The sequence below is a fragment of the Dama dama genome, chromosome 10 (genome assembly GCF_033118175.1).
Source record: "Dama dama isolate Ldn47 chromosome 10, ASM3311817v1, whole genome shotgun sequence".
NCBI lineage: Eukaryota > Metazoa > Chordata > Mammalia > Artiodactyla > Cervidae > Dama > Dama dama.
In genome coordinates, this window is record NC_083690.1 from 36437305 (window position 1) to 36453091 (window position 15787).

Genomic DNA, 15787 nt, shown 5'->3' on the forward strand with positions numbered 1-15787 from the left:
AAAGGAGGCCTGCCGGTGGAGCTAGGTGTTTCCTACCCACAACTGAGAATGAACGCCGGGGGATGGCAGGGGAAGGGGGGTGGGAGAGCCCGAGAGGGAGGGAGGGGCAGAGTGGCAGGGGTGGCAGCTGCCTCCCTGGGTCGCCCCCTCACCTGGGCACACGCACATACAGCTGCTGGTCACCGTCCCATCTCACCCGCAGGCCGAACGCCGTCTGCAGCTGCACAAACCGCCCGCTTGGAGTCAAGAAGACGCCTTCAGAAGGTATGGCTGGGAGGGTGACTCGCTGACCCCCAACCTGGAAGGCGGGGAGGGGGGGCCGAGGGAGGAGATGAGACAGATCCGGGGGTCAAGAAGGACCCCCCCCAGCTGACTCTCACAAGCCCACGCCACGCTCGTGACCTCTTCGGCTCCACACGGAACGCTCCGGAGGAGCTGGGCGGATGAGGCCACGGCGGCAGCCGCAGAGGGCTGAGTGGAGGACGGCCTTACCAGCGTGTGTCGGCCCTTGAGCAGGGTGATGGTGGTTTCCGACAGGGTCACGGAGACCTTGCTCAGGCAAGACGCGCCCTCCTGTCCTCGCTCCTCGTTCTTCACCGTCACCCTGAAGAAGGGCTCTGGGCCGGCAGAGGAGGGGTCAGGGGAGAACGCCAGCGGGCTCGCTCATTCCAGAAACATTTCTGAGCGCCCACGGGGGCGGGGGGGCGCCCCCACCCGACTCTGTGGGGAGAAAGCCAGAGGGGAGGCAGGACCCCAGCGGGAGTGGGGGTGTCCTCCGGAACAGCCTGGGACTGCGTGCCCCGGGAAGCCGGCCCCACTCCGGCCAGCGGGGGTGTCTGCTGCCGGGCGCGCCCTCAGTCCAAGCAGGCCAAGGAAGCAACTGGCTCCGAGAGGGGTCTTAACCTGCGTTCGCCCTAGTGGTCTAGTCCTGTGTGCCGGTGGGCGTCTCACCCCCCACTCTACAGTCGGTCCGCTCCCATCTTGCCCTGCCATCAGCTCTGGCCCTGCCCCGCCGGCCCATGCGCTCCCAGGCCCAGCTCTCCCGACCTCGGGCTCCACGGCCAGGCCGTGGGGATGGGGAGGGGAGGCACCCCCAGGGTCCTACCTGTCGAGTTGCCGCAGGGTTGGGCCAAGACATAGGTGCACTTGCCCATGAAGTTAAAGTACCTCCCGTCGAAGGTGAAGTAATGAGGGTCTCCATAGACGAAGCAGGTGGCAGTGCCTGCCGAGGGGACATGGGTTACGCATGAAGCTGGGTTGCCAGGCCAGGCGCCATGGCCACCTCACCCACCTAGTGGTCCCAGCTCCCCTGGTCAAGGAAGGGATGGGGACCCCGGTGTCACACCCATGGGGACAGGCGGGGAGAGCCTGAGGGGTCTCACCGTAGGGGTGGCATCCGTACTGGCCATGCTTCAGTTGACACACGGTGTGTGTCCCGCACGTGTAGGGCTGGCACTCTATCTGACTGCCAGGCTGGCAGCGGCAATGTTCTGTGCAGTTGGGGCTGAACCACTCCGTCCCTGACTGAGAGCGAGGGGACTGGGGTTACCAGGGTACCACTCACCTTGTTCAGACTCCTGCTCGCCCCAGGCCCTTTGCACATGCCGTGTTGGAGCCTGTCCCCCTTCCCGCCATCTAAACCATTCTCATACAACCAGCAGAGTTCAGCTCAAGGGTGGCCACCTTCTCACGAAGCCCTTCCAGACCACCCCAACTAGCTGTGGGTACTTCTCCTTCCCAGGACTTAACACAACCACACTTTTATATTAATTTTTGTGATTATTTGATAAGCTCCCCCACAAGGGACTGTGTCCATCTTTACTCGCTATCTTAGCTCCAACACATAGCACAGTGCCTGGCAAAGAGTTCTCATTTAATGAATACTTCCTTCAGTCTCCCCCAGAATGTGGACCTGCCCTATTCATGGTGACCCCAATGCCAAGAGGGTTAAAGGTACCCAATTATGTTTATTGCATTTATAAGTGAACATAAACCCATATGTGTTTCCTGGGGCGGAGAGAAGAGATGCCTGGTGCTGATGGTTCTGACATCACCAGATGGTTCTATCCCAGCTACAGCTGAAGCTTATCCCAACACTGACACAGGGACACCCGGGAGACAGGTTAAGAGGGCTGGAGGAGGAAGTAAACCCTCAAGGAGAGGAGCAGGAACTCTGATGCTCCATGGGAAGAACCCCAGAGCTGAGAAGATGTACTATTCAATAATGAGTAGCTGACTGCACTTTTATTTAATAGGTTGACTATATTCATCATAAATTGCTAACAATAATAATTAACATTTAAGTAACTGGTCTGTGTTGGGACCTAATTTCATCTTCACAGCAACCATATGAGGTAAAAAATCTCATTGTGCGTGTTTTATAGATATGGAAACAGATTTGAAGAGGTCAAGAGAGAAACTTGCCTAGGGTCACTCAGTAAACAAGTGCCGGAGCCAGGCTACAACTCAGATCAGCCTGACTCTCAGTAGCTCTGTCTAATATAATGGCCAAAATATATATATACATACATATATACATATATATATATATATGTATATATAAAATGGCCAATAGCCCACATCTGGCCACTGAGCTCTTCAAATGTAGCAGGTGCAGATTGACATCGGCTCTAAGTGTGAAATACACATTGAATTTTGAAGACTTCATTGGATTAAAAAAAAGGTACATAAACAATCTCATTAATAAATATTAATTACCTGTTGAAATAGGTAGATGACTGGAGTTAATTTAACCTGTTTCCTTGTACCTTTGTTTTTTTTCAAGATTTTTTTTTGATGTGGACCATTTTTAAAGTCTTTACTGAATTTGTTACAATACTCCTTTTTTACGTTTTGCTTTGTTTTTTTCGGCCCCAAGGCTTGTGGGATCTTAGCTTCCTGACCAGGGATTGAACCCACATCCCCCTGCATTGGAAGGTGAAGTGTTAACCACTGGATCACCAGGGAAGTCCCATCCTTTTTTTAAAGGTGGCTATTAGGACACATAAGTGCCATATGAGGCTTGTATCTGTCCCTTCTGAACAGCACTGGCCAGCAGCCTCCAGAAACTCTGGGGGCGCCCAGGGGCAATCAATTAGGAGAGACAAGACTAGTATCACCTCTCCTTTGACGGATCCTATCAGAATCTGCAAATTCCTTGTTCGTTTGTTTTGTTTTGGCTACATCTCTAGTTCCCCAATGAGGGACTGAACCCAGGGCGCTGGCAGTGAAAGTGCCGAGTTCTAACCACTAGACAACCAGAGAATTCCCTGCAAGTTCCTTTGGAAGAAGGTTCTGGAATGCTTCATCCTGCCCTGAAAATGCCTGAATGTACTCAGTGTCCGGGGCTCTCCGTATACACAGGGACCCCTGACTTTCCTCAGGATGGAGATAAGGGCCCTGCAATAGCTGGCTGGTCTAGGGTCTAGTGCGTCATGGCTGCCTGTACAGGATGGAGAAATACAAAAATTTCAAAGCTTCCAGGAGCACCGAGGACAGGGCCTCAGGATGACAGGATCTTTCGCACAGTCTAGAGTCAGGCTGGGCCAAAGTGACTGCTTAACAAATATTTATTGTGTGAACAGAGTGACCATCAAAAACCACATGCCGCCAGACTTCCCTGGCGGTCCAGTGGTTAAGACTCTGCGCCTCCACTGCAAGGGTTGAGGGTTCAATCCCTGGCTGGGGAACTATGAATGAAAGACTCCAGCACCAGGTCATCACTGCCCAAGAGCTGACCCCTTGAGAATGTCCCGTGGATCCAAATTTATGCCAAACTGGAGAGCAGGCGGCGCCAGACCCCAGGGCATCGGCTCACAGTCTCCCTCTGGGGAAGTGGACAGCCCCAGGTCTCACCTTGTAGTAATTTTCATTGTAGAAGCAATTGCAGGAAGAGGCATTAATGCAGCGGGAGTCGTTGAACAGAAAGCCTGAATTGCAGACACAGCCAGGCTTGCAAAGGAGACCACAGGTGGGCTTGGGACTCTGGCAGGACGCTGGGCAGGCACAGCGTTCGTAGTGGGCATTCGGGGGGCACATGGCTGAGGGGAAACCAGCCTCCATTAAACCCCCAGCTTTTCCCCTGTCTCCCCTCTACCCGGCAACCCCCCACCCCACCACCATTCTTCTCAAGGAAGTAGGGCCATGTTACTCAGCCATTCAAAGCAACGAAGTCCTGACACAAACCACAGCCTGGATAAACCACAACCTTGACAACAACACATGCTGTGAAAAAAAGAAGCCAGTCACAGAAGACCACCTATAACATCATTCCTGTGTATGAATTGTCCAGAACAGGCAAATCCATAGAGACAGAAAGCAGGTTTGTGGTGGTCAAGGGCTGAGGGGTTGGGGGACAGGGAACGCCCACTGATGAATATGGGCTTTCTTTTCGAGGGGATGCAAAATGTCTTGAAATGGAAAAGGGAGGGTGGTTGCACAATTTTGTGAACCCACTAAAACCATCAAATCATACACTTTGAAAGGATGAATTTGACGGCAGTGAATTATATCTCAGTAAAAGAAGAAGCACTAGTAGGTCTAGTGGTTGGTTCGAAACAACCCCACCCCACCCATCCCCCACCATCCTTCTCAAGGTTGTCCTCATCTTTCTTTCTAAAGTCACCATGATTGGTTCCTCTTCCCTCTGAGACTGCACCTTTCTACAGCATGCGTTTCCCCAGCCCTCTCTCCTCACCACTGTCTCTGACTTCCAGCTCTTTGTCCGAGGCTCCACCACATACCAGGAGTAGGTCTCGGGGTTGTAGTGGTGGCCGGGGTCACAGGGGTCATGGAGGTACTTGGCATCGTGAAGACTGTCGGCTGAGTGGGTACAAGAGCTGGGCTGGGCTGGGGTGTCATGGGAGTTGTGGGCCTTTCAGTGGGGACAGCGGGTTTTCCTGTGGGGATGGTGGTCTTTTTAGTGGGAATGGTGGTCTTTTTGGTGGGGACAGTGGTTTTTTCTGTGGGAATGGTGGTCTTTTTGGTGGGAATGGTGGTCTTTTTGGTGGGGACAGTGGTTTTTTCTGTGGGAATGGTGGTCTTTTCAGTGGGGACAGTGGTTTTCTCTGTGGGGATGGTGGTCTTTTCAGTGGGGATAGTGGTTTTTTCTGTGGAGATGGTTGTTTTTTCAGTGGGAATGGTGGTCTTTTTGGTGAGAATGGTGGTCTTTTCAGTGGGGACAGTGGTTTTTTCTATGGAGATGGTTGTTTTTTCAGTGGGAATGGCGGTCTTCTCAGTGGGAATGGTGGTCTTTTTGGTAGAGACAGTGGTTTTTTCTGTGGGAAAGGTGGTCTTTTCAGTGGGGACAGTGGTTTTTTCTGTGGGAATGGTGGTCTTTTCAGTGGGGACAGTGGTTTTTTCTGTGGAGATGGTTGTTTTTTCAGTGGGAATGGTGGTCTTTTTGGTGGGGACAGTGGTTTTTTCTGTGGGAATGGTGGTCTTTTCTGTGGGGACCATGGTTTTTTCTGTGGGAATGGTTGTTTTTTCAGTGGGGATGGTGGTCTTTTCAGCAGGGATTGTGGGTTTTTCTGTAGGGACAGGGGGCCATTCACTAGGGGAAAAGGGCCATTCAGGTAGGAAGGTGGGTTCTTCAGTGAGGATGGTGGGTTTTTCTGTGGGAATGGTGGTCTTCTTAGTGGGAGTGGTGGTCTTTTCAGTGGGGACAGTGGGCTTTTCTGTGGGGATGGTGGGCCCTTCAGGAGGGACAAAGGGCCATTCAGGAAGGAAGGTGGGTTCTTCAGGGAGGATGGTGGGCTTTTCTGTGGGAACTGTAGGTCTTTCTGTGGGAACAGTGGGCTTTTCTGCGGGAACCACAGGCTTTTCTGTGGGGACAGGAGGTGTTTCACTGGGGACAGTTGGTTTTTCTGTGGCGGCCACAGGTTTTTCTGTGTGGACAGGGAATATTTCACTGGAGGTGGTGGATGTTTCTTCAGGGGTCACAGGTTTTTCTGTGTGGACAGGGGATATTTCACTGGAGGTGGTGGATGTTTCTTCAGGGGTTACAGGTTTTTCTGTGTGGACAGGGGATATTTCACTAGAGGTGGTGGGTGTTTCTTCAGGGGTCACAGGTTTTTCTGTGTGGGCAGGGGTTTCAGAAGGGCCAGTAGGGGGACCTAGAGGTTTGGGAAGAAGTGCTGTAGATGCAGATCCTGCAAAGAAAAAAAATTCCTGGAGTTTAGTCAAAATCACACCACCCCCATCTTGACCCCCATCTAATTGGAGTGGGTAACTTTGTCACACCTCTTCTAATCCCAACCCAATCTCCACTCACTCAACACTCAACAAAAACTGCCCCTAATATATGTCTGTTCTTGCGCTGGGTTTGGGAAACGAAACAAATGGGATGTTTTTTGTGGGGCTTTGTGGGGCCTCGGGCACAAAAGTGTTTGTCGCTCAGTTGTGTCCGATTCTTTGCGACCCCGTGGACTGTAGCTCACCAGGCTCTTCCGTCCAAGGAATTCTTCAGGCAAGAATACTGGAGTGGGTAGCCTATCCCTTCTTCCAGGGGATCTTCCTGACTCAGAGATCAAACCTGGGTCTCCTGCATTGCAGGTGGATTCTTAACCAACTGAGCCACCAGGACACAAAAGAGGACTTGCATTTTAACACATTATTGAAAGGGTAGTGGGGGGGGCGGTGTTGGTGTTTGCAGAAATGAACGCCTGTGGCCAGCAATTGTTATGTCAGCGAACATTGAAACGCCTCCGGTCAGTAACGTTCGGGTGACAAAGGACGCATTCATAAGTCTCTGATCAGTGAGTTGTGAGCAGCATGTGCAGAGAAGCTCAAGTGCTGCTCATCCCAGAGCACGGCCCCCTTTCCGGGGCCTGAGGTCCTGTCTTACCTCGACAGGTCCCCTGACTGATGAAGATGAAACCCAAAGCAACGACGAAGGCAGCGTGGGAGCCCCTCTCGACCTCAAACATCAGCTGAGGGTCCGAGGGAGAAAAAAACAAGAGAGAAATAGAAGTGAAGGCCTGGCAACGCGGTGACTCTGGGCAGAGAGTCTGTCTTCCACCAAGATGTTGCCTTATTCTGGCCTCAACAGTGCCCTGTGGACCCTGGCCTTCCCAGGGGCCGGAGAGCCTGATGGGGAACACAGAGTGCCCTCTGCTCCGCCCTTCCTCCAGAGATCCATCCTCGCAGTCCTGGTTGTGCTCCTGGACCCCAGACATTCACCCCCCTCACCAGCCCCACGGCGGCGCTCACACAGTGCCTCTCGCCCTTCCTCACCTGCATAGGCTGTTGATGTCCCGAAGGGATGGTCGTGGACTCGTTCAGCCAGTCAGGGCCCTGAGACCCAACTCGTTCCCAGAGAGAACTTGGGGGGCTGCCCGCAGGGCTCCCCAGCTGAAGCCTGAGCTTTGTGCCCTTTCCGCGGCCATCCATGTGGTAGGTGAACGCCACACAGATGGCACCCGGGGCACAGAAGGGCCGGCTCACCAGTTTGTAAGACTGGCCTTCCTGGGAGAACTTGTCAGCCTCAAGGTAGACGAAGTGACTTTCTGGGCATAAGAAGGGAACGGGCAAGGTGAGAAACCCCCAGAGGACAAGGCCTGTGCTTTCCTGAGCGCCACCTTGCTTTCCAAGTGGGGATGAGATGCAAACACCCAGACTCCCCACATTGCAGTGGGCTTTTTTGTTTGTTGTTTGGTTTGGTTTCCTGCTCTTTGTAGACTTCTCACTGGAAGAAGGCAGGATCAGAAAGAAAGGGAAAACCAAACCAGCAACCCAGACTCCTGTACTGGCTGCATCAGTAAATGTCTTGACTGAAAACGACAGTGGATTTTGAGGCCTTGGGCTCAATGAGAAATGCGATGCCTGGATTTTTTTTTAGGGGGTTTTCAAGTGAACCCAGAACATAATAATCCTCAACTCATTCTACCTCTGTTGCTTCCAGAGCTCTGGCCCCATTACCGCTTTCCAGTAAACACCCCCTGGTTCATCCTCACCACCTACATCTTGTGTCAATCACGCCAGCCCGCCCACTAGCCGTGAGCAGATTCAGGAACTCATTGCCTTGAGGGCTCCTCCCTCTCCTCACCTCCACTGAGGGAGATTCCGAAGGGACCTGTACCGTGGATGAGCGTATTTGCACTTCCCTGGGTCCAGTGTCCGCCATCCTGTAATACCTGGACCCAGTCACAGAAGGGGTGGTCCTTGTCTTCAAAGTCACACTGAGGAAAGCTCTCTGGAGAATCAGAATGGGAGGTGCAAGAAATCTGCGCCATGCTCTCTATTCCCCTCTCAACCCCCACCCTGTTCTCCGAGCCCCTCTCACCCCCACAGGGAGCAATGCTGATTGCATCCACGGCCACCGCTGGCTCTGGGATCTTTGCAAACACGCCCACCAGGGTGAACTGAAGGGAGAGGGAGAAGGGCCCAGGAGTGAGGAAAAGCATAACAGTCACGTCCGGCTCTTTGCAACCCCATAGGCTGTAGCCCGTCAGGCTCCTCTGTCCTCAAGGATTCCTCAGGCAAGAATACTGGAGTGAGTTGCCATGCTCTCCTCCAGGGGATCTTCCCAACCCAGGGATTGAACAGGTCTCCTGCATTGCAGATGGATTCTTTACTGCCTGAACCACCAGGGAAGCCCAAGAATACTGGATTGGGTAGACTTATCCCTTCTCCAGGGGATCTTCCCAACCCAGGAATCGAACTGGGCTCTCCTGCACTGCAGGCGGATTCTTTACCAGCTGAGCTTCCAGGGAAGCCCCGCCTAAAAGCTCAGCCACCTCCATCTGATTTTACTGTATGCAGGGACCCAGGCACCCGGCTTCCAGGGCCCAGACTCTCAGTCCATGTCAATATCGAGCACGCCTCCCATAAAGGGAGACCTGACCCCTTGCTGCTCTATACCTGAATCTGTCCCTGGCCTGTGTAATTGACAGAGACAGGCTGCCAGTTGGGTCCAGGTTGTCCTGAGAAGATGGTGTGTTTCCGGATGCTGCCTACGATGGAAGGAACCCAAGAGAGCCATGAGATGAAGGGGGCTGGGAAATGAAGTCACACCAGTACTCCGAAGGATGAGTAGCCGAGGGAATACCTGGAGTAGGTTCTCAGCACATCCTTTTGTCTCACTCTCCTGGTTTTTTAAAATCTATTTTTCCAGAAGCCCATGCCCTCCCTGCTCCCAAATTCCACCCCATGGAATCATCTTGCCAGTATCCCAGATTTCCCCAGACCCTGGGGGATGACCCCCCATTTCCTCGTCAACCCAACCCTGGAAAAAGAGCCTCAGGACAGTGTGAGTCCTGTGGCACTGACATTCTCACCCAAGACAGATGCGTAGGCGATGAAGCCTGCACCGGGAGACCGGCCACGGAGGACGTAGTGAAAGGACAGACTCAGGCAGCCGGAGGACTGGATCAGGGGGCTCAGGAGGACAGATTTCTGACTCGCTTTTGCATTCTTGGGGTCCAGGAGCATGTAATAGCCATCTGGGGAGGAAAAGATCAGTAAAGTGCGGAGTGACTTGGGCTGGGGGCTGCAGGGGCAGGGAGCCTGGCCCCAGGGACCTTTAACAGCTGCCAAGGATGAGCCAGCACCGAGGCGAGCCCACACCCATCACACAAATGGCTGAGGCCTTGGATTCTTCCAGAAATGCTTGGCAGGTCGGGATGAGGAGGCAGGAAAGGCGGCATCTTGTCAGAAGCAGCAGTCAGAGACCTGTCCTCTGGATTCTGATGTTTGAGGTCCCCTCAGAGTCACATCCTCTTCCTATTCTTGAGCCACTGGACGTAAGTGACCCATGGAGTGGCGAGAATGCGGGTATGACGCTGACTGTGGGGAGGTCCGCGCCCAGCCGCCCACCCCCACCAGCCCACCAGCTCAGGCAGCCGATCAGCCTGGACCTCACTCCGTGATGCAACTGGTAGGTAGCCTGGAAGCTGGGCTGCAGGAGGGGGGTGCCACGGAGGGGTGTGGATTAAGGAGGCATGTGTCACAACACCCAAGGACTTCTACCTGGAGAGCACGCTTGGCCCAGGGAGCCCCCGAGAAAGGTGGGCTTTGTAGAGGAGAGAAGAAGGCTGAAATGGAGAGAATGGCAGGAAGCAGGCCTGAGAAAAGAAAGGAGCCAAAAGGGAAGGAGGAGGGAAGGGGTAAAAGGGTGAAAGAAAGCAACAAGTGTTGATACTGGGACGTCTGAGAAGCTGAAAAGAAGATGCAGGAGAAGAAGGAAAGAACGATGGGAAGACATGAGGGAGCAAGATGGGAAAAGGAGGAGAGAAAAAAGAGAAGGGAACCCCCGATAACATTTGCTGAAACTGCTGGGCATGAGGTATAGTGCTAAATGCTGAGGGAGATGTAGAGATGGGCTGGCCCTGCTCTCCAGGGTCTTAGTATGAAGGTGAGGTGGGGTTTTCTCCAAGTCTTTCTAGAAGGCAAACCTCAGGCAGCAGAAAAGATCAGAGGAGGGGATCAGAGGGAAGGATGGAGAAGAATGGACTCTGCCCTTGCCCTGTCCCTTCAGTGGATTCTAGTACAAAAACAACCTGGTGATCCTTTTAAACGTAAGTCAGAGCAGGCCACTCCCAGGCTCCTGCAATGGCCCCTGCATCCATGTAGAATAAAAGCCACAGTTAGTCCTGACAACCGCCTTCAAAGCTCCAAGTGGTCTGAACCTCCCAGGACCCATCTGGGCTCATCTTCTCCATCCTAGGCATGTGGCTCCCTGCTGCGCTTCAACAACCACCCCCCAATCCACTCCCCCCTCAGGGTCTTTGCAAGGCTGGCCCCTTTGCTTAGAATGTTCTTCCCCTCAATAATTTCATGCCCCTCTCCCTCACCTCCTAAAAGTTTATGCTCAAACGTGACCTCTATGAGACCTCCTCTGACCACCCTATTTAAAACTCCCAGCCTACCCTGCTCCCAATCCCCTTACTTTGTTCAATTTTTTCCCCCCTGATAGCACTGGTCAACTTATAACTGTATAATTTACTTCTTCATTGTTTCAGGAACTGTCTCCCCATCTCCTCCCACACCTATCTGGTGTGGGACAGTACCTGGCACACCGTAGGTGCTCAATAAATGTTTGTTGGATGAATGAAGGAAGGGTGACGGGTAAAAGAGGTGAGGAGAGGGTGGTGTTGGGTCTGCCGGGTAGAGCTTTGGGGGTGGCAATGGCTGGGGGAGCTGGCTGGGCACTTAGAGTTTGCTTTCTGCCCTGTAACTTAAGCTGATGGAGGTTGGAGGTAACTCCATCCCACGGGAGTTACTGTAGGGTGGTCAGAGAAGCATCATAAATGCCGCAAAGGTCTCTAGAAGCTCAGAAAGTCAGAAGACAGAAGCGTGGCCATTACTCACCCCCAGGGCTAGAGAAGTCTCCCTCGGGCCCCACGTTCTGCACCCCCGTCGGCCCCTTCTTCTGGACCCACTTGGCCCCAGAGGGCGTCGAGATCCAGCTCCAGCCACAGAGATCTTTCAGAGTATCAAAGTTGCACGTCTGCATCATGCAGACTGAGAGGAGAAAAAGGAGGAAGGAGACGGCTCAGAAAAGTATGCCTCAGACGCAACATCACGAATCAGCTACACTCCATGTGTGTGTACGTATGCTAGGTCTCCTCAGTCGTATTCAACTCTTTGAGACCCTGTGGACTGTAGCCCACCAGGCTCCTCTGTCCTTGGGATTCTCCAGGCAAGAATACTGGACTGGGTTGCCATGCCCTCCTCCAGGGGATCTTCCTGACCCAGGGATCAAACCCGCATCTCTGGAGTCTCCTGCATTAGCAGGTAGGTTCTTTACCACTTGTGCCACCTAGGAAGTCCAATACGCCCATATAAAATAAAATAAAAAAAGAAAAGATCGCCTCAGTCTGGAGTCAGACTCCCAAGTCCCAACCTGGGTCCTGATGTTAGGCAGATTTGGTCCCACTCCCCAGCGGCTGTGTTCCTGCCACAGGTTACGTAAGCTGTCCAAGCCTCAGTTTCCCCATCAATAAACTGGGAACAAGAGCACCGGCCTGTTGTAAGTTATATCACGTGCAGGAGCATCTCGCACAGTGCCTGTGTTCATTAAGTGTTAGTTCCTTGCATGCACCTTCTGGTGCATTTATTCCCCTTCCTTTGAATTTATTCCCCTCGAATCTCAAACATCAGCTTAGAGGGCCAATTCTGAATGGATCTGGAGTATTAATTACAGCCAGGTCGACCAGACACCCATGTTTGTCAGAGACTGAGGGTTTCCTGGGATGCAGGACTTTTGGTGCTAATGTAGGTACAGCCCTGGGCAAACCAGAAAGGCCAGTCACTTTAGGACAGGTGTCGCCCCGGTTATGTGTTCCAGGAGAACCTGTCTTCAGGCGTGGCAACTTCAGGAATCAGGTGTGGGGTGTGGAGGTAGATGGAAGCAAGTCGCCCTAAGTCTGGGAGAAGCCAGGGTCACGGTACCTGAGCGAGTCCTGCCACCTGGGCACCTACATAAAGGGTGAGGAGAGAGAGGAGGAGGATGTGGGCTCACCCCGATTGCAGGAGCCCCGACGGATAGAGATAGCGTCCAGAGCGATGTCCAGATAAGTCGTGCTGCCCCACGTGCCTTCAAATATCAGCTGCGGGAGGGAGGAGGGGGCCACCCGCCCCATGAGCCCCTTTGCCTCAGGCTCCCACTTTCCTGCCTGAACTCAGAAGCCCCCCCATCCCCCGTGCCCCCTCCTGGACCCCCACCCAACACCCAGATTCCCACGGGGACCTCAGACTCTGCCTGCAGCCTCACCCGGCTGGGCAGGACGAGGCCCAGAGGCACCGTGACGGCGGTGGGGATCCAGGAGGGGCTTTGCGTGTTCACGTGTTTCCACAGCAGGTTGGGGTGCTTGCCCTTGGCGTCTGAGACCAGCCACAGCTTGAGTTGGGCGCCCCACGACAGCCCAAACATGTAGTAGGCGAAGCGCATGCAGAGGGGGCCCTGCTCCCATATCGGGGGGCTTCGCAGGCGGGCCACCCCACCCGGGTGGAAGGCGCTGGAGTCCATGTGCAGGTAGTAGCCCTCTGGGGGAGTCAGAGCCCTGAATGATGAAGCCTTGCCCACCCCCCCACCCAACGCCCCCAAGGGCTGCCCCCCCCCCGGCCCTTTCCCAGAGCCCTAACACCCATTTCCGGCCAGCTCCCTGCACCCAGACCTGCCCATGTCCACCTTCCAACTGCCTCCCTAAACCTTCAGCCTCCTCACCTCCACTGGGGTACCCCCCGGGGGGCCCAGTGCCGCTGGCGGGGGAGGGCTGGCTTTCTCGAGTCCAATCTCCATCGTCTTTAGTCGCTTGGCTCCAATCACAGAGGGGTCTGGAGTCATCCTCAAAATCACAGTGGGTGAGAATGGCTGGGGAGAGGAGAGGGGAGCCTGCAGAGCGAGCCCCGGTGGTGTGTGCGGAGGGTGTCTAGGTAGGGGGTGGCAAACCGAGGTCCCAGGCAGGCAGGCTCGTCTAGGCAGCCTCCTGCCTTGCTGTTTTCATTTGAATGTGAACCTTGTAGGCAGGGCTTGTTCTCTGCTCCTCCCCGGCTCCCTCCACCCTCCATCCTCTGAAGGTTGCCCTTCACGTATTTATTACATGTTTATGTCAACGCAGGGCTGAGGGCACCTGCGGTGGCCACCCCTGGGAGGGACCGGAGGTCCAAGCAGTTCCAGGTTTCAACTCACAGTTTTCCCGTGAGCTGCGAGTGAGGGGCTTCCAGTCTGGAGGCTTCTCTTTCCTTGGTATTGATTTGGAAAGAGAGAGAGAGGGCGGGGGTGGGGGGGGGGGAATAATGTAGTTCTCGTTATTACCAAGAACTGCTAAGCCTCCACGGTTGTGAGCTTTCTGGAAGTTTGTTCCTTTCTTTTTATCCATATTGTATCAACGTGTATGCAGGGAACATACACTTACTTGAGGGTTTTCAAAAAGGTCACGCACAGCCTTCTCACCTTGTCATCTGTCCCCTAAAAAGCATCTCCCCTCCAAGCGCCTCACGTCCCCTCTGGCTCCCTCCACCCGCTGTGCCGGGATGTCACGCGTGGTTCTCTTACATGAGAAGAACCAGCTTCTCTGTCTGGGAATTCTCACACACCACCTGAGAGTTTACATCTGAGGCATCACTTTCTTTCAGGTCGAGGTTTTCCTGGGCTGTTGCCCAAGTTTTCCCCACGGAGTAGGGACCATATGGGTCTTGTGTTGCCAGATGGGTGGTGGGGACGGTCCTGCCCTGACTGAACACAGAGGCCAGTGACACCTTACAGATTCCACAGAGAAGCCAGTGGCCTTTCCCCGGTGGCGTGGGCCACATAGGACGGCTGTTTGCTTTAGTAGTTCAAGTCCTGCTTGTCCATATCCCTTCAAACACGGGACTTCCCTGGTCGTTTAGTGGTTAAGAATATGCCTTGCAATGCAGGGGACTAGGGTTCGATCCCTGGTTGGGGAACTAGGATCCCACATGCCCTGGGGCGACCAGGCCTGCGTGCGGCAACGACCGAGCCCACGTGCCACAGTGACTGAGCCCGCACGATGCAGCGAAAATCCCGAGTGCCACGACTAAGACCCGACACAGCCACATTGATAAATGTTAAAAAAAAAAATCCTCTCAAACAAGCTCCAGGACACCAAGCCATCCATCATTTGTTGCTGCTTCCAACTTGCTGTGTCTCTGTCCACTGGGTCTGCCCTGGGTTTTGTCCATTTTCTGAGAACCCAGCCTCTCTGCCCTCCCCTGCCACCCCCAGACCCATCTTCCGAGCTCTGCACCTCCTCCCTGTCCCCTGACACTTCACCTCTGTCCTGCTTCTGCTCAGCGGCTCACACCCCCAGGTCCAGGCTCAGCGGGCTGCAGGGCCCTGCCCGCTTCTGTTCAGGAGCCTCCTAACACTCATCAGGGGGTCCCTCCTTCCTCCCCGGGGCCACACCGTTCATCACCAGCCCACTTGTCCCTTCCAGCTTTGCCCTTCGCTCTCTTCCTCAGAGGCACCTCCAAAATCACCCTGAGCCCAGCTTACCGGGTTGGGGCAGGCATGTGGCCCTGGCCCCAGGCAGCCCCCAGCAGCAGCACCAGAGTCCAGACTGGAGGAGCCATGCAGGACCTCAGAGGCGGCTCTCGGGGAGAGGAGGAAGGCAGAGTGAGGAGCCCAGGCCGCCTTATCCCCACCTGCCCCTCCTCGCTTGGCATCTTACTGAGGAAGCCATGAAAACTGCCCGGAGAACACAAGAACGCTCTGGGAAATGAAAACTATGAGAACTGAAACCTAAACCCCTACAGAAGAGTTAAACGTTGAAATCAAGAGAAATAAAATGAGAACAAGAGAGAGGGAAAGAAAGAGAGGAAGAAAAGCGAGAGAGAGACTCGGTCCAGGATGACTGACATTCAACCAGGAGAGTCCAGAAAAGAAATAACAAAGAAAAAGAAATTACTTAAGAAAAAACACAGAAGATTCCCCAGAACTGACAATTGAGTCTCTTGATTAAAAGGGGTCCATTCTGACAAATGCAAAGAAACCCATGAAAGGTGTGTCATGAAATCTCAGACTGTCAGGGCTGAAGAGACGATCCCAAACACTTTCAGACAGAAGAAAGCAGGTCACCTACTAAAGATCAGGAATCAGCATGGCACCGGAATTTTCAATAGTAACCATGGATTCTGAGATCCAGTGGAACATTGTCTGCAGAATTCCAACCATTTCAAACCTAAAGTTCTACACAGCTGGCAACAAGGGCGAAGGCAACAGAAAGATGGAGCAAAGTGAGGACTGAAAATGCTTCTTGGCAAAGAATTGAAAAAGACAAGTCACAGCGGAAGACCGACAAGGAGCCAGGTGACATTGGAAAAGAGG

General features: G+C 53.8%; 1 protein-coding gene across 1 annotated transcript in view; it reads right to left on the minus strand.

The window, feature by feature from the left end:
• ZAN (zonadhesin) overlaps positions 1-15033 on the minus strand; it is a 38210-nt gene extending 23177 nt beyond the window's left edge. The window contains 18 exon segments of the mRNA XM_061152364.1: positions 153-298; positions 493-617; positions 1106-1222; positions 1383-1524; positions 3856-4040; positions 4743-6149; positions 6794-6929; positions 7234-7505; positions 8045-8191; positions 8282-8360; positions 8860-8951; positions 9276-9440; positions 11308-11460; positions 12461-12548; positions 12713-12984; positions 13166-13312; positions 13631-13690; positions 14988-15033. Coding sequence (XP_061008347.1) covers positions 153-298; positions 493-617; positions 1106-1222; positions 1383-1524; positions 3856-4040; positions 4743-6149; positions 6794-6929; positions 7234-7505; positions 8045-8191; positions 8282-8360; positions 8860-8951; positions 9276-9440; positions 11308-11460; positions 12461-12548; positions 12713-12984; positions 13166-13312; positions 13631-13690; positions 14988-15033 — 3779 coding nt within the window.
• Positions 15034-15787: the final 754 nt, after the last annotated feature.